The sequence below is a fragment of the Bidens hawaiensis genome, unplaced genomic scaffold (genome assembly GCF_021521415.1).
Source record: "Bidens hawaiensis isolate Kalapana, Puna unplaced genomic scaffold, B.hawaiensis_p1.1 tig00052822_1, whole genome shotgun sequence".
Taxonomy (NCBI): Eukaryota; Viridiplantae; Streptophyta; class Magnoliopsida; order Asterales; family Asteraceae; genus Bidens; species Bidens hawaiensis.
In genome coordinates, this window is record NW_027499495.1 from 20,905 (window position 1) to 45,555 (window position 24,651).

General features: G+C 41.6%; 1 protein-coding gene across 2 annotated transcripts; it reads right to left on the reverse strand.

Moving 5' to 3' along the window:
- Window positions 1-17,362: 17,362 nt before the first annotated feature.
- On the reverse strand, window positions 17,363-21,825 carry LOC143599790 (uncharacterized). Of its 2 annotated transcripts, XM_077077664.1 has the most exons (3): window positions 21,703-21,825; window positions 18,018-19,856; window positions 17,363-17,826 (listed from the first exon to the last, which is right to left on the reverse strand). In XM_077077664.1, the coding sequence occupies exon 2, from the start codon at window positions 19,804-19,806 to the stop codon at window positions 18,058-18,060; it is 1,749 nt and encodes a 582-aa protein (XP_076933779.1). In that variant the 5' UTR covers window positions 19,807-19,856; window positions 21,703-21,825; the 3' UTR covers window positions 17,363-17,826; window positions 18,018-18,057. The 2 variants fall into 2 exon arrangements, with proteins under 2 accessions (XP_076933779.1, XP_076933778.1); XM_077077663.1 differs by having other exon boundaries at window positions 17,363-19,856.
- Window positions 21,826-24,651: the final 2,826 nt, after the last annotated feature.

Sequence of the window (24,651 nt, forward strand, 5' to 3'; positions counted from 1 at the left end):
GAACGGTTCGCTCTATCGAACGAAAATTCGTGTCCGTCCAGTGGGGAATTTAGTTTGTTCGTGCCTGTTCGTTAATAATGTAAACGGACGCTAACAGACAAATGAGCACTAACGGACCTAATAGACACTAATGGACAAACGCGCGTACGAACATTAATGGATAAGCATACATAAACGACTTTAATGAACAAACGAACGTAAACGATTACATATTAATTTCAAAATGCATAATCATTACCGGACATTCACGAACACTATTGAACGAACGCGGTCTCTGTTCATGTTTGTCTGTTAAGCTTACCGAATGAATTTTTTGTTCATGTCCGATTCGTTTTTAATCTGGCGAACATAGACAAACTTCTCACCGAACGAACATCTAGACATCCACGGACGTCCAGTTCAGTTACAGCCAGGTTCTTGTGTGTCTGGTTAAGAGAGCCTCATTAGATAGAATTTTCCGTGTGTTTTTTAATTATATGTTGGTTATGTTCATAACAATTTCTCTTGTTTTTTTTTTTTTGATGATACTAGGTATTATTTTGGGATATTTGGTGAGGTTTTGTGATGTTTAAGATATGTTGGTATACCCGATTAACCCGAATTTGATGAATACATGTAAATTATACACACACACGTTATCAAAATAGAGTGGGAGGAAAAATTATTGGGTGTGCTGAAAAGTGATGTTAGTTGTTTGAGCGAATATAAATGTTCGGCTTGGTTAATACGATTTGAATGATCATATTGGGTGTGTTTTTATTTGATATTTTGTGCTTATTATCTATCGAAAATTATGTTAAGTTAAATTGTAAAGTATGCATTGCAACTTGTACTTAAAACCCCGGAATAAACCCGAAACTTATTAACTCGGATCTTATTTGGGTCGGCAAATGGCTGGAATTCCTATAAAAAAACCCAAATAACCCATAAGTGATAGTAAACTAGTTAAAAGTTAGCTCAATTGTAATAAGCTGTATAAAAAAATAAAAAAATAATTAAGCATATAAAAGTTAAAGGGATCGAAGAAAATTGCCCTAAAAAGAAAAAGTAATAACTTTATTAACGTAAATCAGTTAAAAAAAATAAATTATTCAAATTCAATGTTCGTATGATAGCTCTATTAAAGCTTAGGAGTAAAAACGTTATCAATGATAACATGTTGGGTTGCAAGTATAAAGCACATTAAAAAGACAAATTAAAAATTGAAACAAAAATTCAACATATTACAATTTAGAAGGTTACACCTAGATAAATTGCATGGTTAATAGAATTGTGACATAATTTAATCTTACATCTAGTGCTACACATTTTCTTTTAGAAAAATTTGAAACCATCTTATAAATATATAACTTTTTTTCTTTTTCATATATTCATCCCTACAAGCCATATAAAAATGACATATAAAGGGCGCATTATTCTGCAACATTAATCATTAATCTTAATGACGAATGATATTAAAAAATAACGGTTTCAATAGACAAATACGAGGTCCATTTGTTACACTCTTTATTACACTTTAAACAAAAACTATTTAAAAGAAACACCCGACTATAACAACAGCTGCTACAATTGCATAAAAAGCAGAGGCCTTAAACGATGGTGCATCACCTTCGGCAGGCGCAGCGCCACTAGTTGCGCCACCAGCAGCATCGGGAGATCCAGCATCTCCAGCACCGGCAGCACCAGCAACAGCAGCACCTGCACTACCACCACCACCAGCATCGGGTGCCCCAGCTGCTCCCCCTGCTGGAGCTCCTGCATCGTCACCTGCCGCAGCGGGCGTATCAGCACCGGCTGATACGTATGCCACCATGGCAACGAGGACGAGTGCAAGAACAACAAATCGGTTGATGGCCATCTTATTTTCTTTATTTGATACAAATGGGATTTGTGGTTTTTATTTATTTTTTGGTATGATGATTTTGGTGAGATTGAATGAAGTACAATGTTGGATTAATATAGTGGAAGAAATTAAGAAGTGGTTGTATTGACCGTTAAAGTCGGTAGTTTAATGGTATTTTTGTTTCTTTGTGTTCTAGAACACAAAGATGTTGAATCCAAATATAGATTATTAACCTAAATATAGAAGTGAAATAGATTTTCAACAACTTTATTGTTTGACACAAACCCGTCATTTTTACTTGAAACCTAACCAGAATTTGAAGCCACCCACCAGAATTAGAAAATACCAGGAATACCTAAATCCGATCAAACCGACATCGCAAACCCGTAATCTGAAAAAGAAAAAAAAAACTGAATATTTATTGTCTTTTGTTTATAGATACATTTTGGTTAGGAGTTTTGGTATTTGAAATATTGTTTGAAATTTTTTAACATTATTATATCATATTGCCAAATGATGTTTTGTGAAGGAAAACAAATAAGATTTTCTCATTTTAGTCGACCAACTCTGAAGAGGTAGGTTCCCGCAGAGCCCAGTTGGACCCACAAGACTCACCTTGAAGAGGTACGTCTACGCAAAGACCAACTGGATCCGCAGGACCCACCATGCTCAGAGAGATGAAGACCTTACACGCAGTAAGCCAGCTGTCCCCGCAGGAAAGCCTCCCTTGGTACAGTACCCTGCATGTCCCCACAGCTGTAGGTACAAGCCAAGAAGGAAGGCTACCCGCACTAACAGTAAAGCTACACGTATAAGGCACTAACTCTTAATACTTCAGTAATGTCACCTGAAGAAGGAATGAGCAGGGCGGGAATATTCCCGCCCAAAAGAGCCAGTCTGTACGCTTCTAGAAGATCTTTTGTACTATACCTACCAAGGTATGGACAAATAGACAAGATCTGACAAAAGCAACCCATGAACCAATCACAGGGTGACAGCTCACTGACAATAGTACGAGGAGGAGCACGCTCCAGTACAAAATGTCACTATCAGCCGCTGCCTACCCACCAACTCCCATCATGGCACGAACGTAGCCCATAGTTGGTGGAAAAGGAATATTATATACAGCTGGCCGTACGTGCTTGGAAACCTACCTTCGGCTATAAATACTCCAACACCCTGGAACGGTATCATCATCTTCTCTCTAGCTATTTCTCTCTATATACACTTATATTCAGAGCAACCTAGTCTGATTCTCACGCCGGAGGGTGGTCACAAGGAGGAACCCCCCTCCCCCCCCCCTTCTCAGCGACGAGCTTACGGTGTCTGTTTTGCAGGTTGAGAAGAATAGCCATATTTGCCAGACCTAACCCTCGTGGGAAACATCTACTTAACCCTAAGATTATCCTTAATCTGTCGGGGTCACTTAGTGTTTCTTCATTGGCGCCATCCGTGCATTAAGCTAGAACTTACTCTTCTTTTTCTCAGTTTTTTCAAACTTCTGGAAAGATGGTTAAGGTTACTCCGATGCCAAAGCCACCGAGTAACCAAGAAACTCCGGTAACCACAACCCCAGCTACTGGGGGGAACACCGGCGAATACACGATTGTTACGAACACTACCCCGGTTACCCAAGCCGGGGCAAGTGCAGTAAACAATCCTCTCCTGGGATTCATTGATACCCAGTTGGGGAAACAACAAACGAGACTTCCCTGACAAACACCAGAACAAGTTAAAGCTTGGGCGGAAGCACGTAAGAAAGAATTCCAAGCCGAGTTGGACGAACGTTTACGTTCACTCCAACAGGCCAATGACAAATTCGGAAGCACTCGACAACAGCTCAACATGAGCAATGATTGCGAGTATGTGGATGATGAAGATTGGGAAGAATCTGACAGTGACGCAAACCAATGTCATAAGGCGAAAGGGAAGCGTAAAGAAGCAGACTTCCACTCGAGAAGAAATTTCGAAGAAACTTTCAAACCAAAGAACACGGGAGGAAACCCACGTGACTTCTCCAAAACTTTCAGACCAATTGTTGCGAATGCGGGAACGTCCAAATTTGCAAGGGACATTACGGAAGCAATCGCTCCAAAGAGTGCCAAACAGATGTCCAACATAGGCACTTACGATGGCATATCTGACCCGGACGATCACATGAACAGATTTATAGCGGGGGCAACCGTCAGTAATTGGACGGAACTCACATGGTGTTAAATGTTCCAAATGACGCTCGTCGGGGCAGCCAGAGCGTGGTTTGATCGTCTACCGGTCCACCACATCTACGATTGGGCAGACTTCCAGCACAAATTCAGCCAGCACTTCAGTCAACAAAGAAAATATACTGAAGAACAATGGACGATCCTCAACTGTATCCGAGAAGAAGATGAATCTTTGCTAGACTTCATTACTCGCTTCAACTCAAAGAAGCTAAGTATGGGCACTATTAGCGAAGATCTTGTTCGCGCCGCTTTCATCCAGGGCGCTGAGTACCTAGAGCTCATCCGCACGTTGACAGGTAAAGACGGCATGCCACCCACGTGGGATGCCATCATGACGGCAGCTAAACGCTTTGCCGAAACGGAGAAGCAACTGGGTAGAAATCTTCCCCAGAGCACAAACCTCTACACCCATAGAAAAAGAGAAAATAACGTCCGTACTGCCCGACAAAACAAAAAGAGGAAGCTTGGTATTTGGCAGTCAAGGGTAAACTTTGACACCTCATCCAACTCTCGCCCTCTCTTAGGCGGAAGGGACAACATGCAGTCGTCGAACCGGAATCCCAGATGGACGCCACTCACCAAAAGCGTCACCGAGATATTTGCCACCGAGAAGCTCCCATGGCCAAAGGCTCCAATAATCCGACAGCGTCAAAACGCTGATCAGAGCAAATCCTGTGACTTCCACGGGACAAAAGGCCACACCACGGAGGAATGCATATCCTTGAAGGATGTCGTCGAAACATTCGTCAAAGATGGGAAACTCACACACCTCGTGGCGTCAATCAAGAACGGAGGGAGGAAAGACAATCGGTACAAGGGCAATGGACGGAAGCCCATCGACATCAGCATTCACATGGTTCACGGCAACATCAGAGAAAGAAAACGACGAACAACAGAGCCAAGTGCGTGGAAGGAAGCAGAAGTGCGCTTCCCGCGTGTGCCAGGGGGGGCCAACAAAGAAGGCCCCATAGTCATCAAAAGCCAGCTGGGGTACTACATCACCTCCCGCACCCTTGCTGATAATGGCGCTTCATCAACGGTCATGTATAGGCAGTTCTTCGACAAGCTAGACGACGAAGAAAACGAACGCCTAGAAACAGTTTACGCCTCGATGGAAGGGTTCGACGGCAGCACAAAACCCCCTTGGGAATCCTTTCTTTCCCCGTCACTCTCACGGACGGGAAGTACTCCCGCACAGAAGACGTGGACTTCGTTGTAATGAGGAAGCCACACCACACATACGACATTCTCTTCGGGAGAGATGGGATGGCAAGATTTAATGCCGTGGTGTCTTCGGTCCATGGTATGATGGGATGGCCAACAGCTGAGGGTGTCGCTATGATCACGGGCATTCCCCAGGTATGTATCGCATCTGTCTCATCTAAACCCAAACCAAAAATGGCTAAACCAACCACCCCTGAGCCAGAAGAATGGGCCTTCAATGGCAAATACCCTGACCAGGCCGTTACCATTGGCCCAACGATCAGTAATCCCACACGCACCTTACTCAAACGCTTGCTGCAAAAAAATGCCGACATCTTCGCGTGGACACCAGCTGACATGACTGGTGTACCTCGAAGTAAGGCTGAGCATAAGCTCAGGTGTGACCCGGCGTTTGCGCCGGTCATACAAAAGCGTCGCGTAATGGGTGCTGAGCAGGCTAACGCGTGTAGAACCCAAGTCAAGGAACTCCTTGACGCAGGCATCGTACGCGTTAGTAAATATCAAACATGGGTTGCAAATCCCGTCATCGTACCAAAATCCAACAAACAATGGCGCATGTGCATAGATTTTAAAGACCTAAACAAGGCATGCCCCAAGGATTGTTACCCGTTACCCGAAATTGACCTTAAGGTAGATTCATTAGCACCGTTTCGCCTTAAATTCTTCCTTGATGCTTATAAAGGGTACCATCAAATCCACATGGCTGTTGACGATCAGGATAAAACCGCATTTCGGACTCCCGATGGCACATTTTGTTACCAAATGATGCCATTCGGACTAAAGAATGCCGGATCCACATACCAACGCCTGATGGACAAAGAGTTTCATGCCCAAATCGGGAGGAACTTGGAAGTTTACATGGATGACTTGGTCATCAAAAGCCTCGAGCCAGAGGCGATGTTGAAAGACATCGAAGAAACTTTCAACACGCTCAGGAAGATAAACATGAAGCTCAACCCGAGCAAGTGTTCCTTTGGGATAGAAGATGGGAAGTTCTTAGGAGTCATCGTTACCAAAGATGGCTTCAGAGCGAACCCCGAAAAGGTTGAAGCCATTATGAAAATGGAATCACCTACTACCATCAAACAGGCTCAGACACTGAATGGACGACTAGTTGCACTTAACCGCTTTTTGGCAAACCATGCGGAAAGGTCGTTCCCATTCGTGTCAACATTGAGAAATTGTTTGAAGAAAACGCACTTCCGCTGGACATCAGAAGCGGAAGCAGCCTTTCAAGAGATTCGGTCACGCTTGATCGAACTCCCAACACTCACAGCACCAGAAGTGGGGGAGGAATTAATTCTCTACCTCTCCACCACAGACAGAGCAACTGGGGCAGTCTTACTAGTAGAACGAAAGGGCATCCAGATGCCCATCTACTATGTAAGCCGCGTCTTAACAGACGTGGAAACCCGGTACTCCACCCTGGAAAAATTAGCCTTAGCGCTTGTACAGGCTTCACGCAGACTAAGACGATATTTCCAAGGCCACCCAATCACCATTCTCACCAACTTCAAACTTGCAAACGTTCTAGGCAAACCCGAGTTGTCAGGGGGGCTAGCCAAATGGGCAATTGAGTTGGGAGAATACGCGATAAAGTACAAGCCAAGACCAGCCATAAAAGGCCAGGTCTTGGCCGACTTTATTGCAGAAGTCCCCGCTTCGCGGGAAAAAGAGTGCCAGGAAGAGGCTCAACCCTCTCCAGTAGAAGACATTAACGATGTCTGGCGACTCTATACTGATGGAGCAGCCAACAATGAAGGTTCAGGCGCAGGGTTGAAACTAACTAACCCAGCAGGCCAAGAATACACTTACGCTATTCGGCTGGATTTCCCAAGTACGAATAACGAAGCAGAGTACGAAGCATTCTTGGCCGGGTTAAGAATTGCGACTAAGATGGGGGTAAAAAACTTGGAAGCCCACGTGGATTTCATGCTAGTAGCCAACCAGATAAACGGGACGTACACGGCCGTGAACGACACAATGGCCCTATACCTCGCACAAGCACAAACCCTTATGCGCGATTTAAACGATTGCAAACTTGTGCACATCAAACGAAGCGAAAACAAATCTGCGGATGCGCTAAGCAAGCTTGCATCGTTAGCCTTCACCCACTTGGGAAAGGACATCCGCGTTGAACTTCTTGGAGCACCATCAGTCCCGCACAAGGAAATTTGTGTCATCCAAACCGGCACGGAAACATGGATGACGCCAATCATAAATTACCTTGCGACTGGTGTACTACCAGAGTCAAAGACACAGGCAAGAAAGATACGCTGTAAATCACTGAACTATCAACTTGTTGATGACATACTTTACAGGCGAAATTTCCTTGGCCCACTCCTCAGACGCGTTGACGACCAAGATGCCAACTACCTCCTAAGGGAAGTACACGAAGGCATTTATGGAGTACACGCAGGTCCACGCGCAGTTGTAGCTAAGCTAAACAACGCGGGATACTTTTGGCCGGGGATGCACACGGATGCGCTGGCCTACATCAGAAAATGTAGGTCCTGCCAGCTCTACGCACCCAACACGCATCGCCCGAAGAACGAACTTGTTCCAGTCACCTCTTCATGGCCATTCCAGAAGTGGGCCATCGATGTTACAGGCCCATTTCCCACAGCAGCAGGGAACGTTCAGTTCCTAGTGGTAGCCATCGACTACTTCACCAAGTGGATAGAAGCAAAACTCCTAGCCCAAACAACCGCAAAACATATCAAAAAATTTATTTGGGAATTTATTATTTGTCATTTTGGACTTCCACAGATTTTGGTGAGGGATAACGGCACCAACTTTGCTGACCAGAAGCTACAAAAGTGGCTGAAAGAGCTTCAAATCACCCACACATTTACCTCAGTGGCACACCCGCAGGGTAATGGTGAGGTGGATAGAGCAAACAAGAGCATCGTCGACGGCATAAAGAAAAGACTCTTGGAGCATAGATCCGGCTGGGTGGACGAAGTTCCACATGTCCTTTGGGCAAACAGAACGCTGAAAAAAGCAAGCACGGGCGAAATCCCATTCAGCCTCACCTATGGCACTGAAGCCATGGTTCCAATCGAGATCGGTCTACCCTCACCAAGAGTCATAACTCAACCAGAAGACAATGATGCGGAAAGACGGTTAGACCTTTTGCTAACCGAAGAGCGCAGAGACTTAGCCGCAGCGCGTGAAGAGAACTACAAGCGACAAATGCAAAAGCACTACAACACACGGGTGAAACTCTGCAACTTCAATTTCGGATACTACATACTGCGTAACAACGAGGCTTCGAACCAGGAGCGCCCAGGAAAGCTGGCCCCGGTCTGGGAAGGGCCATACATTATTAAATAAGTTCTGGGAAAGGGCGCATACCGGCTCGAAAGGCTCGATGGCACTCCCATCCCAAGAACATGGAATGGAGCTCAATTACGCAGATGCTACATGTAGATCAATTCCAAACTTGTAACGAACAGGCCTACAGCCACTTCTAATGGAAATGATTCTCCTTATCACATTGATGCTGATAGCCTTACCTTTATACTTATGATCTGACCATACTGATATGCCGGTATTCACCGCATAAATAAGTGAGGGAGGAAGTAAGTCGTTGCGTGTGAAAAGCGACACAACCCGCATAAACACAAATAAACAGTAAAAATTTCTAAGGGAAAGATGAGGAAAACCTTCACGCGAAGTTTGGTCATCCTACTAAGTGAAAGTGACGGTCCTACCCGCACAATAATGATAGAGGAAACAGAACATTAACCTATTATCTGACACGCGTCGAAAGGTTAACTTATTCAAAACACTTAGAAAATTGCTAAGATAAACTAAAATATGCATGAGCAAATAATATAATGCTTATAAGGCAAGGCATTAACAAAGCATTTATATTCACGATAAAAGCTGTTCAAACATTACAAAATGGCTAGGTATCTACCCGCCTACAAAAAGTGCAAATCTATCCTAACGGCTTGGAGGAATCTCAAGATTCAGGCTTCGGGACCACTCCCTCCAAACCCACTTGAACCCGCACCATCAGTTGGTTGCGGCTGTTCAAGGAAAGCTTTGAGAACAGCTAGCCCGTCATCATCAGCAGCAACTTCATTCACCTTTTCCACGACCGGATGAGAGAAAGCAGCATACTGGTTCACAGCTTGGTCATAGGCAGCCTCAGTATCAACATCGTGTAGAGGAAATCTGGAAGGCGAGATACCTTTCTCTGCAAATCCTAGGCCAAGTAAGAAACCAACTTTCTCTCCATCCTCATGAGAAGCGTTGAGGGCTGTGCTCATGGCATCATCATAGTATGTGTTCGCGAAAATCCGATGCACAACCTACAAAAAAAACTTTTCTAAGTATAAAAAGCAAAAGGCAAAGAATAATTGAACTATGCGTACCTGCGGCAACGCTTCTCGTAGAAGCCAATCCTTATTAGACAGAGCCTCTTGAAGGGTAGCTTGAGCTTGATCGCGTGCGCGTTCGGCCTCATTCTTATTTAGGTTGGCAAGCAACACTTCCTTGGCAGTAGCCTCCTCAACGCCTTTAAGCTTGTGCTCAGTAAGATCAAGCACACCCCTCTGATCCAAGAGCTCCTGTAGCTTCTTGGCGTCCTCCAAAGCCAAAGCCTCATGAGCCTGCTGAAGCTTCTCCAGTTTAGCTTTCAGTTCTTCATTCTCAGTGCGTAGAGGCTCAGCAACAGCTTCAGCTTTTGTGGCCCTTTCAGTCGCATTACGCGCAGTTTCCTTAGCCAACCTAAGCTGTTCATTAACAACTTGAGAAGCCTTGGAACGGGCCTCATGCCTAGCTTGCATTTCGGCCTCAAGATCCTTGAAGGCCTTTTCTCTCTCAGTAGCGGTGGCGGCAAGCTTCTTGTTTTCTTCCCTCAGCGATCGCACCTAAGACCCCTCCAAGCTACGCGCAGTCCTTAACTTATCGTTTTCACGAAAAAGTAATTCGACACGCGGCTGCATCCGGGCGAGTAGAATTCGGAGCTCGGTGGACAACCTGCCTTCCTGGTAACTAACCATTGCCTCCCCCAATGCACCACTTGGAGCAGCATGGCGCGTCCAATCGACGCAGTCTGCAGCCATCCTGAGAGTTGTTCCTCGGCGGATATTCCACCTTGGGGCATAAACCTCATTGGAATCCGAAACTGCAACAACAAAAAACAGTCAAGAAAAAATGACTAATGATGGATAACAGGCCAAAGTAACCCCACGCACCTGTAGGGTCGATAACAGGCCGATAGCCGCTAAACCCATCACCCGAACCTAAAGGATATCCATCCAAGAGGTCAAGGAGATGGGAAGGAGGCAAAGATCGGACCCCCTCATCAACAGAGGTAAGTCTAGAGGTCCCAACTCTAAACATACCTGAAGAACTGGCCAAGGACGAAGTAGTCGTTGACGCCGAATGTGACACCGTAGAAGTCACAGAGGTAGAGACCATTGAAGATGAACTCATTTGAGATGAACTCATAACCGTTGCAGTCGCTGCAGATGAGCTCATCGCAGATGAGCTCATGGAAAAAGTCACCTCCGGTCCGGTGAATGATGTGGTAAATATGGCACTGATGGCTGGCGAAGAAGTTGAACTGCTCAACGCAGCAACGAAAGTGGACGCCATCGTCGGCACAGCAGCCATGACAGACGACGTCATAACCGGAACAGTTGCTTCAACAGTAAAAGCAACAGAACCAGTACCAGAAACAGACGCAGCCGCCTGGGTCATCGCCTCGGATAGGTTGACCAAACCTATCATCGTGGGTCCTGAACCAACTCCTCCCGCACCACTCTCCTCAAATACAGATAAGTCTACTTCTGCATAAAGAAAAACCTTAAGATATCAAAAACGAAGGCGGAAGGAGATGCAGAAAAGGTACACAAAAAGTACACTTACTGGTTTTCTTGATCTTGAAAACCCTGTTAGGCGGAGATGGACCCGATGAAAATGGCCTCTTCACGCCAGTTACCTTCGCAATGCTTAGCGGCTCGGAAGTGACAGTCGTTGTCTCAACCTCTGAGACAATGGTCTCGTCACCACCACCAAGGTTCCTCGCCGCTTCCTCACTCTCAGTCTCGGAATCAGACTGATCCCCCAAGTCAACGAAGGTGGCAACCTTCATTTTTCCCTTCATGCTAGCCGCCTTCTTTTTCCTTACAACAAATGGCCCATCTGCGGATCCCTCATCAGAAGATGACAAGATCAGAAGAATTCCAGCAGAAGTGTGAGCATGAAGAGGACGAGGATTAAAGAACTCATTACCTGGCCGAGTGGCGCTTAAAATCTCATGGCCTGGCGGGTAGACCTCTACGAACCTATCCGCAGTTTTCTCCAAAACGGGCAACTCGTTCTCATCAAGATCACGAGTACCCAACCGCGTTGGACCACCAGTCTCCCGCGGGTGCAAAAGCGACTGTAAGTCATTCCCTTCTGAAATAAAAATGATAACAATGTTAGAAGAAAAACCCTAAACCAACACAAAAGACGAGGCGTACCATAAGGAATATAGTTCAAACCGTATTCAAGAACGATGGGTATTTGCGGCTTCCCAGACCCGACGTCCTTCCACACGCGACTCATCCCAAGCATGACCATCCCAGATTCCGAGAAGCGATAAACAGGAGTCTGAATCTGGGAAATCTTGGTGAACCACTCCGTCTCCTGGTAGTTGGAAGCCGGAAGATTAGGAAGTGCCCTCCCATTCTTGAACGTCATCGCAATGGGAACGACACGAGCGGAAATATAGAAAAATTCACGCTTCCAAGAATGAAGACTACGCTCAGTAGTACAGATCTTCAAACCCTTGATCCGAGTGACAAGGGTATACCAACCCTGGATGCACCTCCAAGTATAGAAGGTCATCAGGCGGTCGACTCGAGGCTCGATGTCCAAAATACGGCACACCCATTCGAAATGGCGAACTTTAGCAATTGCCATTGGGTGCACCTCTGTCAAATGAACACCGTGTTTCTCCAAAACACAGTATACGAACTTCATTAATGGGAATCTTAGATTCTCATATATGAAGAACGAAGCGTAAACCCCTATCTTGCCCTTAGGGGCGTCGTATACCGTCTGGTTGGTCTCCGGCAACTCCGGCTCATAGGGCTCCAGCATGAATTTCTTGACGATGTAATTGTATACATCGAGAGAAAGAGTACACTGACACTCGCCAGCAGTACTTTTATCGTCTTTATCGGACGTTGACGTCGGGTTCTCGGGGAAAACGTCAGACTCTTCGACGTTAACCTCTGGGTCATGAGAAGAAGAAGACATTTTTTAATGTTAAGGATGAAAGAAAGCGGTTTCAGGAGAATGCTCGCCGGAAAAGATGAGAATTCGCCGGAAATCGCTTAAAAGAAAAAGAAGAGTGAAGTGAAGATAATGGACGAAATACACCCTCTCCACCTTATATACTCATCGCAATGAATGCGATGAATTTAACGCGAATGAGAGAGAGCGTAGGAGCAATGACACGGCGACACGTGTGGATAAAGCAAGCTGGCAACAGATGTCAGAATGGCGCGTGCCATGAAACTCGCGCCCACGCGCCTGAAAAGCGTTTAGATTGACCACATGCTGTCACGTCGTCACAACTTCCTGCACATCCTGAAACCGTCAGAAGACGCCAACGTCCTTTCAACCGTTTGGACTGTCCTTATCCTTTCACCAACCCTCCGAATTTCAAAAAGATTCAAAAATAAGAGGGAATATACCCCCTTACCTTGGAAAGCAAGAAACCATAAGACAAGTGCGGGTACAGTGTCAAGGCGAAACCCTTCACATACTTAGCACTTGCAGGGAATTGAAGCCAAGAAGATCGATCTTATGGGCCATGCTTGCGGAAAGAGAAATAACACCCCCGCATGGCGGAAACGTTGAGAACTAGATTGTTTGAAGCTTCAAGGTGGAATTGGTTGTTTAACATAACTGATCACTATGTCTAAAACTACCAAAACCTCATGGAGAATCTACACAAGTGAAACTCAACGCTCCCGACTTGCGAAGAGGTTACACACCTACCCGCATCATACCCAAAGATCAGGCAGAAAAGTCGGGAATTTTCTGCAAGTGACATTAGGAAAACTGCGGGAAGAATCCCCACGGAGAACCTTAAAAAACGAAAACCCCTTTTTAAAGCCCCTTGCTTAAAGTCCAAAAGTTCCCCTCACTTATTAACAATTCATGAGAAGAACAATGGACTGGGGGGACTTGAAGAGGTAGGTTCCCGCAGAGCCCAGTTGGACCCACAAGACTCACCTTGAAGAGGTACGTCTACGCAAAGACCAACTGGATCCGCAGGACCCACCATGCTCAGAGAGATGAAGACCTTACACGCAGTAAGCCAGCTGTCCCCGCAGGAAAGCCTCCCTTGGTACAGTACCCTGCCTGTCCCCGCAGCTGTAGGTACAAGCCAAGAAGGAAGGCTACCCGCACTAAAAGTAAGGCTACACGTATAAGACACTAACTCTTAATACTTCAGTAATGTCACCTGAAGAAGGAATGAGCAGGGCGGGAATATTCCCGCCCAAAAGAGCCAGTCTGTACGCTTCTAGAAGATCTTTTGTACTATACCTACCAAGGTATGGACAAATAGACAAGATCTGACAAAAGCAACCCATGAACCAATCACATGGTGACAGTTCACTGACAATAGTACGAGGAGGAGCACGCTCCAGTACGAACGTAGCCCATAGTTGGTGGAAAAGGAATATTATATACAGCTGGCCGTACCTGCTTGGAAACCTACCTTCGGCTATAAATGCTCCAACACCCTAGAACGGTATCATCATCTTCTCTCTAGCTATTTCTCTCTATATACACTTATATTCAGAGCAACCTAGTCTGATTCTCACACCGGAGGGTGGTCACAAGGAGGAACCCCCCCCCCCTTCTCAGCGACGAGCTTACGGTGTCTGTTTTGCAGGTTGAGAAGAATAGCCATCTTTGCCAGACCTAACCCTCGTGGGAAACATCTACTTAACCCTAAGATTATCCTTAATCTGTCGGGGTCACTTAGTGTTTCTTCAAACTCAAACTTTAAATTGGTCCGAACTAACAAAAATGGGTAGGGCTCGAGTTGACCCGTATAAAAATGAGTTGATATGTTTACTTGTTTAAGTATTTGAAAAAAAAAAATATAATTATGTTTTTGTTATTGTTTTTTTTTTGTTTTCCATTTCTCTTAATATATTGTTACAATTTCCAATTCGATTTCATGAACTTTTAATATTTTCAAAAAAATTTCAAAAAAAACAAATAATTCATATTACTCATGTACTCTACCAACTCTCAATTATAAATATTTTGTTTTTTAAAAAACCTAAAAATATTTTTTGATAAATAGGTTAAACAAATCACTTTTGGGCCGACCCAAATTGTGTGTGGCAAGCAAGATCTGTTGGCAAACCCGTAATCTGAAAACGAAAAAAAAAACTGAATATTTATTGTCTTTTGTTTATAGATACATTTTGGTTAGGAGTTTTGGTATTTGAAATATTGTTTGAAATTTTTTAACATTATTATGTCATATTGCCAAATGATGTTTTGTGAAGGAAAAAAAATAAGATTTTCTCATTTTAGTCGACCAACTCGAACTTTAAATTGGTCCGAACTAACAAAAATGGGTACGGCTCGAGTTGACCCGTATAAAAATGAGTTGATATGTTTACTTGTTTAAGTATTTGAAAAAAATATATATATAATTATGTTTTTGTTATTGTTTTTTTTGTTTTCCATTTCTCTTAATATATTGTTACAATTTCCAATTCGATTTCATGAACTTTTAATATTTTCAAAAAAATTTCAAAAAAAACAAATAATTCATATTACTCATGTACTCTACCAACTCTCAATTATAAATATTTTGTTTTTTAAAAAACCTATAAATATTTTTTGATAAATAGGTTAAACAAATCACTTTTGGGCCGACCCAAATTGTGTGTGTTCAGGTTATTGTTAAAATTTTCACACGAATAATAATATGAGCCGGGTTCAATAATATGGGTCGCCAACCCATTATCAAGCCTTAATAACAAGAAATTTTCAGAATTTTGGTATTTTTCTAACACAACTTGAAAACATCCCAAAACCTAAAGTTCTAAGCCATGAGCGCTTAATAAACTTAAACTTAAGAGTTAGAATCCAAGGTGGTTATCTAAACTATATAATTGTGTTTTATTACAAGTCCAAAGACATGATTAAACACTCAAAATAGTTAAAATCAACTTTTAATAAACCCGTTTATGTATATAGAACTCTTCATATAGATAATATATTCGTTTTAATAGGTAACGATTTGTGCTAAAAAACGCGTTGTTGCAACCAAACATCAACTCAGTTTCTCAACATAATCATGCTCAACAAAAGAAATTTCCGCGGCGTACTTGTCAACTTAACAAATGTCAAAACGAGATCCGTGTTTGACAGGTATCGATTCATAAACTTTTTAGTTAAATCTCTCGAGTCGAGTCGTATGTACATGTATCTATGCAAAGACATTTTGGAAGCCGAAACAATATTGTTTTTAGATAAGTTATTAGCTAACAGTATGTAATCTTCATATTTTAGTTTTTAAGTTATACTTGGAAAATACTAGTTTGCAAAAATAAATAAATAAATAAATAAATAAATAAATAAATAAATAAATAAATAAAATCATTCAAACTTGAAGTCTATGCATATTTATAAGTTTCTAACAACGCCGACGCCTAAAGCAATGTAAAGGTCATCATGTACTCGAGAATATGTGATATCCATATTGTCGTGGACAAGGAACGTTGATACGACAACCATATCCTGATTTTAATCACTACTACAGTAGATCCATAATGCACATTTAAAGTACAAGAAATAAGCATGAATGATAACATATAACGTATCAAAAGATTTAAAAAAACCTTGTAGGATGAAGGCATTCCTCCCTCTCTTCTCTATATCGGCGTAATATGCCCGCACGACCATGAATGGCCAAGAATGACCCGTTTTGAATGCTCTAAGATATATCTATACACACGAAATCTCTCCTATAAATGTCTTCCTAACTACTAACTACCAACTTCGTCGCTTGATATATCACCATATGCATTCACTCTAACTAGTACTACATTGTATGTAATACATAATTGAGCAAAAGAAAAGTTTAAAAGAACTTATCAATATTTACATGAGCACATTTGACAGTCAATCCAAACAATCTTATAATAGCTTATTATGTAGCAAAAGAATTATGAACATATATAGTAGATAGCTTCAATATGAATATGAATCTACCAAAACCAAATTGAAGTGATATCAACCAAATACTTGCCGAACATAGCTAGAAAGGCGACGACTAACAATGATCTAAACACAGAAAATTATCACATATAAAACCCAATTCGAAAAGTAGTATGAAATCACACTATAACATCCGACTCTTGTTCGCTTTGCCTATAAGAATATATTTTAGCTGCCTGAGTACTAGTGGAGATTTTTCAAGAGATCATGATCATCCATCATTATCCCACCCAAACACGTCTAACGGTGGAGTTCTGTTCTCGTAATCTCATCTACAACCAATACGCCTCAAACTACAATGATAGTGTTGATGAGACGTGTTACTCCGTATGACAAAATACCTGAACGGGAATAATGTGGGACTCACCTAAGGAGCCGCACACACGGAACACGCCGTATGTAGAGGTGCACAAAATACCAGGTTCCGTGTCCGACCCGGTTCCTATCTGTACCCTACCCGCAGGTACGACCTGGTATTGGATTTCTCCCCGGAACCGACTCGCGGATATGAAACCGGAAATACCTAGTCAAAACCCGACCGGACCCTACCCGAAACCCGGTCAAAAGCCCGACTATACCCGTAACCAGTTCCTACCCGACCCGATTTTGACTTTTATTGACCATACCTGAAACCGGTTCCTACCAGGTTCCGGTTCCTGAAAATACCCGGTTTGTGCACCTCTAGCCATATGTAACCACACATTAAATAATCCGAACAGATCAAATCCAAGATTGATCAAGTTCAGAATCTCAATAATATGATATTTGAGTATTAAACCACATAAGATAAGATACATTATGGAAAAATCAAACTCTTTTTGATGTACAAAAGGTTTAGTACAAAAATGTTTGTCATGTTTGATACTTATACTATGTTACAATGTACAGCCAGAAAACAACAGCATACAAGCATGCGGAAAATCTTTTCGACTGCAGCCCTTCTAAAACACAGGAGCAACCGAAGAACACGAAGGCCTAAAACTAGATCTACACATTACATCCCCATTTTGGAACCTGCCGACAAAACACAGAGCCTAATCGCTACATATTACAACGGTATTTACAACTATAAAACGTGCTGCATATACCCTGTACGAGATTCTAAGAAAACATAAACAGATTTCTAATACAACCGCATAGCAAATGTGGGGATGATGTTACAACATAAAACATGATATACATCAAAATAATAATAAAACTAATTTTGGTGCAGACCAGCAGTTGATGAAAAATTTAACTTGTCAGCTTCATCCAGGTCATAACTTTTCCCTGAATACGGTTAACAACAAAAGCATCGAAATTTAACGCATTTCTCACACACGCACGCAAATAACTATAAATGTATCACGGTTTTAACTGTTTTAAGTTGATTTTACCACAATAATTAAAGCATTGAAGTCTGTAGAGATATATCGTATATAATATAATATACGCCGGGCTTCCAAATGTGTAGAACTTACTTTTATAATCCCAAAAGCTGAAGACGGTAATCCCGACAAATTAGCGCCTACGTTTCCCGTAATCCGCGTCTCGGGACCGGGAACGGTGATGTCGGCGGTCATCTTCAGGCATAGCTCGGGATCGGCTCCTGGACTGTGTTGAAGATTGACCGCCACGGTCCCAGTCATCCTCATAACCGGTGTTGCGATCCTTATGGCGGTGATGGTCCCGGTAACTATCTTTTTCTTCTTTGTACTTGTAATCTTTTTCGTACCTATCACGGTCCATCGGATCCCGCTCATCACGGTGCCTTTTTTCAGTGTTTTCTGACCATTCACGATCTTTTTCCCGAGAAACCGCGTTTGACCGAGTGGCGGTCAGCTTTTCATGGCTACCCTCACCGCCACCATACCCGTGTTCCGAATCGCCATCTTCACCTCCATAACTTGACTCTCGAGTTCTTTGACCCTGACCTTGACCTTGACTTTGACCATGGTCTTCCCCACCCCATCCCATACCCATACCCGTGTCACCCATCATCCCTCGGTTAAAAAAGGCTGGGTTCACATGTGGCGCCACCCCAGTTAACCCCATGGGATTAACCCCGGGAAACTGTGGCATCATACCGGGAAAACCGGTTCCTGGAAACCCGCCATACGCCCCACGACCCATATATGTCGGGTCAAACCCAGCACCACCCATCATACCCTGAGGATGCATAAACCCACCTGGCGGACCACCAAAACCGGGTCCTCCATAACCACCGCCAGCTGGCCCGTTTCCAAACCCTGGTGTGTTCACATTCTTCGGGCCCATCCCACCTCTACCTCTCATATTCCCGCCACCCCTGTTCATACCCCCTCGGCCCCAATTACCACGGCCATAATTTCCACCGCCTCTTCCTGCCATGTCATTCACCGGTCTTCGCCCTGGTGGTTCCGCCTGAGATTGAACCGGTTGGCTTTGACTTTTATTACTATAAGAAGCACCCATTTGTCTTATACTTTGTGGTGAAGCAAAAGCCACCACACAGGGCCGCCCATTGAACACGTAACCGTTCATCCCGTCTTTACAAGCGGTAGCAGCACTCGAATCATAAAAGTCAACTTGGCAATACCCCTTTGACTTTCCACTAGCCCGTTCATCAAAAAACTTTATTTCTTTCACCCTTCCATAATGAGACAAAACATTTTCCAGCTCAGCATCTGTTGTCCACCAGTGTAACTCCCCAACAAAAAGAGTCGTTGCACCGTTGTCCACCGGTGGTCTAACTTGATTCACACCCATCTGATGACCTGGTACTGGAACATCACCTGGACCATGACCCGGATTTGAATTTAACATAGGCCCATTATCGTTCCCAATGGGCCCTAATATGGGCTCAACGGAAGGTTTTTGGGTCATGTGAAAGCCCATATCGTTACTCACTTCAGGAACGGTACTTTTTTTAGAAAGATCAACAGTCAACCCTTCTTTCTTCAAGCCAGTGTTTGAATAAACAGTTTCAGATGCAGGCCCGGGTATGTTTTTGTCTCGCGATACCATAGACTCGGGTTGGGCTTCCGGGATATTCGGTTTTTGATCATGGATCTTTCCGTTTCCAATGTTACCAGACGGAAGTGACTCGGCCCGTTGCATTTGTAGGAAATTTTCACCAACATTAACATCATTATACAAATCATCATATTCATCATCTTCCCCGCCAATTTCATCATCTGCAAGTGCAGGAATTGCTCCGTCACCATGATATCGCGTCTTTTGGGACCCACCAAATTCCTCATCTCCATAATCCAATTGTTCTTCAGCCATCTAGTCAACACCTCGTCTTAATTGACGAGTCAACAACAATTTAACTTAACCTGCATGATATAGAAAATGGTCACTAATGTTTCATGATTTATCACTTGCATATCTCAACAAAAAGATTTATGAATAACAAATTTATATTATCACTATCCTATACATCAAACATACTAAGGTGGGATTTTAGAATTCTGATTGCCTTTATGTTCTTTCACATTATAATCTATAGTATGCATCCACATGAAACATAACAGAAATACAGTCAATGCCATTTTATTGACTTACTAAACTCTCTTAAACTCTCAAGCTTTACTCTGTTTTGTTAGAAACTATCAGAAAACGACCAAATTAAAGTTGCTGCCAGAATATTAGCATGTGACTTGACACCAGTTTGTTGTGTGCCCAAAACCATGTCATGCCACAACATCACTTTCCCCACGTCTCCATGCATCACACCTTTTAATTCTTGTATTTCTTTTGTTTACATTTCTTTTAGGCAGTTAATAATTATTGCGTTAGTAGGTTATTATATTGTAAGGCTATATAAATCCTTGAAATTTTGCTTTATGAAAATCATGAATGAAATGACGAATTAAACTCTAAATCTTGATCTATTTTCTTTGGCCAACGACTAAACCGTTGGAACCACAACACGGTTGCGCCGCCACAATAGTCGAAACCCTCCGTCGTAACGCAGGCAAGATAAAACACTTGTGTGGCTAGGATTCAACTAGGATTCGAACTGGCGACCTCCCGAAGGAAGCCTAGTTCTTATCTTCATTGCCATAACCAACTGCGCTCTGAAGTACTTTTATATGTAAATTTTCAAATTTTGAAAATTACATATAAAAATTCCAATTCAATTAATCCCTGTTAATCGCTAGTCTGTACCCCACTGCCCGACTAGCGCCTAACACTGCTAACAAAATTTGCAGAAAAAAAAAACTACCTGATAGAGACCAAAACTTAAACAAGAAATTAAAGGATAGTTGGCCCGATTCGAGATGAACTATTCTCCAATTGATCCGATTCGAGAAAGATTAGATCTCCATTACAAGGATTTTAACCAAGTAAATTCATAAACATAAACATTGACCTCCCCTAAAACTAGAACAAATGATATAAATAGGCATCAATAGAATAATAACCGGCCCTAAAATTAAGCCAATAGAATAATAACCGGCTCTAATCTTCAGCATCTCATTTACTCACTTTCCCCCTTTTTCAATAACATCTTTGACCAAGATTTGGGATCTTATCACTACCTAACAAATATTTCATCACAAACAGGAGATCTAAGATCAATAGTAGGAGTGCAAACGAGCCAAGCTGCTCGCGAGCTACTTGAGATCTGCTTGCTAAAAAACTAGACCCGAGCCCGAGCTTCACTTTCCGACCTTGAGCCAGCTCGCGAGCCTAACCAAGCCTGTCATTTATATAATTTTTTAAAATATATATTTAATAATTATTAATATATATAATATACATATAATGTCATGAAAAAATAAAAAAAAATAACTAAATAACATATATTACTTTATACATAAAGTTATAATAGAAAACGTTTTAAAAAAACAATTATAATTATATAAAAAATAATAGCTAAATAGTAAACGAGCCGAGCTCGCTCGAGCTTGAAAATCTACTCACAAGCCGAGCTCGAGCCTGGTAGTTTGCACAACAGACAAAAAATCCGTCTCCGTCTAACCTAATTACAAATAATAATATCAAAATTCAAACCTAATCTCCTCAATTTACATGTAACAACAGCTACGTAACATATCAATTTCTAACGATCAATAACGAACGAGTATATAACATAAAAATAATAATAATAATAATCGGATCGAAGCTCAATCGATGCAAAAACGACGGTAAATTGAATAATAATAATAATAATACCTGTTGTAGGAGATCGGAGTTGATAGAAAATGAATTTGATTAACGAAGAATTATGATATTTATATAATATATATATATGTGTATGTATATGTATGTATAAACACAGTGTGTATGTGTGTGTGTGTGTGTTGGTTATTTGAAGCAAATTCAGGATCTTATCTTTCTTTTTCTTTCGTTACAGTTTTTGATAGATGAAACCTAATTTCTTATTTTTCTTCCCCCTTTTGTTTTCTTCAATAATAATAATAATAATAATTGAAAACGTGTTTCATAAAATAAATACAATAATTATTATTTTATTCACTTTATGAATAAGTAAATCGACGTACAATAGGTACGCGAATACATTATATTCACGAAATTGATCCATGAAAATCATATCCAAACATTTTAAAATTGTCAATACATATTCAATTAATCATTAGTTAACAAAAAAAAAGTTTTGGATCGTTAATTGATATTTTTTTACTTTTTTCACGAAAACCGTTTTTGAGCGTTTTAGGTTTTTGGCTGAGCGTTTTATAATTTTTTTTTTGCCTTTGAGCGTCTCGCGTACTTATCGTACGTTAAACAATTATTGTACAGTAACCTCACCATTCACTTTAGAAATATGTTATTTAATGAACCGAACGTTCGTGAACTGTTAGACGGGAATTTCGTATATATTCCTTCATTTAATAAGTAATTGAACATGAACAAAAAGTTTGCGTTCATTAAATTAAAAAGAACAAACATGGACAAATGTTTGATCGTTCGTTTATGTTTGTGAACGTTTGTTTTTGTGTGAAACTTCGGATGAATCATCTACGTATATTTTATATTTGTTCATTTGTGTTTATTTTAATGTACTTATTTATATTCGTTTATGTTTGTTTACGTTTGTCTATATATGTTCATTTATGTTCGTTTATCTTTGTTCAGTTATGTTAATTAATGTTCATAAACTGTCTGTTAAGAACGAACGAACATAAACACAAATATTTGTTTGATTAAGTGTCCATATTTTTGTTCGTTGGTTCGTTTAAAAGCTTAGTCACATCAGTGTCACAGAGTCACAGACTCACAATGGGCGAAAAGCGTCTCACCAAAATTGTGTAATCGTTTCACTCATCTAAATAAGTTTCAATAAATGGAGAATGGAGTTAAGTTTCTTATCTATTAGTAGAGAACCAATGTCAACGAGTTTCTGTAACTTACTTATCAAAAGGTTTCGTGAATAATTAAGAGAAATTATTAATTAAATAATTAAAAAGTTACCAAATAGCCTCTAATCATCACTTAGCAACATCTTATGTTATGAATTACTTTATCTCACAATCCTAAAATCAACCTCACAGCAACATTAATACCCAAAACTAGAGGTGCACAAATCGGGTTCAAATGGAAAACCCGAACCGGTTCCAAACCGGTTTTTTCACACCGGGTTGTAAAATGGCACCGGTTCCAATCAAGAACCGGTTCGGTTCCCGACCCGAACTGATGCCCAGATATGCGAACTTTTAAGAACCGGGTAGGGTATGAACCGGAACCGGTTTTTACGTAAAAACCGGTTCCACCGGTTTTTTTTTAAATTTAAATATTAGAGCCGTTAGGAACCGGTTCCAACGGCTATATAGCCGTTTTTGACCGTTGGAACCGGTTTTTTAACTATAAATAGGTTATTTTCTTACTATAAATAGCAAGGTTTGTTTGTTTACTTGTTAAACCACTTCCAAAACTATAAAACACACTCCAAACCACAATTAACCTTAAACCGACAACAAATGGCAACCAATGATGACGTTGTTATGGTGATCGAAACAACAAGATGCCCCGATGTTTGGGTTCATTACGATTTGTGTCTCATGACCGACTCACATGAGTTGGCACGTTGCAAATATTGCTCGAAGTTTCTTAAAGCATGGTCCAACTCGACATTACGAAAACATACGAATAAGTATTGTCGAGAGAAAAGAAGATTGGAAGCTAAAAAAACGGAAGTGGGAGAGTCGTCCGGCTCTACAACCCAAAAATAAGTATTCCCGGATTAAAACGACGGACTTTGTTTTTTATGTTTTAGTTGTTATGTTTAGTATCGTTTATGTTTTAATAATGTTTGTAATAGTTAGTTTTTAAATATAGGAAACAAGTTATATATAGGTTTGTAATAGTTAGTTTTTAATGGAAACAAGTTATATATAGGTTTGGGCATCAAAAACCGGTTCCAACGGCTATATTACCGTTGGAACCGGTTCCAACGGATCTATTGTCTCAAAAACCGGTTCCAACGGCTAATTGGTGTCTAAAAAACCGGTTCCAACGGCTATATTACCGTTGGAACCGGTTCCAACGGCTAGTTTGACTTTTGTTTGACCCTTCAAAAAAACCCGTCGGAACCGGTTTTTCCGGGTACGAACCGAACCGGTTCCAATTAAGAACCGGGTAGGAACCGGGTTGGAACTGGTACTGACATACAAATAGGAGAACCGGGTACGATTTTCGGGTACAAAAATACCCAAACCGGGTATTGTCCCAACCGGGTTGGAACTGGAACCGGTTCCGGTTCGGTTCCACCAGTTAGGTTCCGGAACCGGTTTTTTTGTGCACGTCTACCCAAAACATCTCAATCATTGAACATTTCCATTAATCAATATAATTTGTTAACTTAGAGTTCAAATTTTCCAAGACATCACACCTATAAAATCACAAGTAATTTTATATGATTTTTAAAAGATGTCATAAATGTTACCATAGTGTCGTAAAATTGCAAGTGATGCACGAAAGGCCTTTTCATGATCATGACAAACTCAAAAATTGGAAGTAGATACGCGCTTGCTAAGTTTTAGCTGAGATGAATCAAGTTATCCACTTATTCTGGATAAAATAAGTCCTTTGCAGTAACTTAAATAAAAAAAGAGTTTTTTCTATAAGCCGATTATCTGGCTTCTACAAATAAGCATGAACATAAAA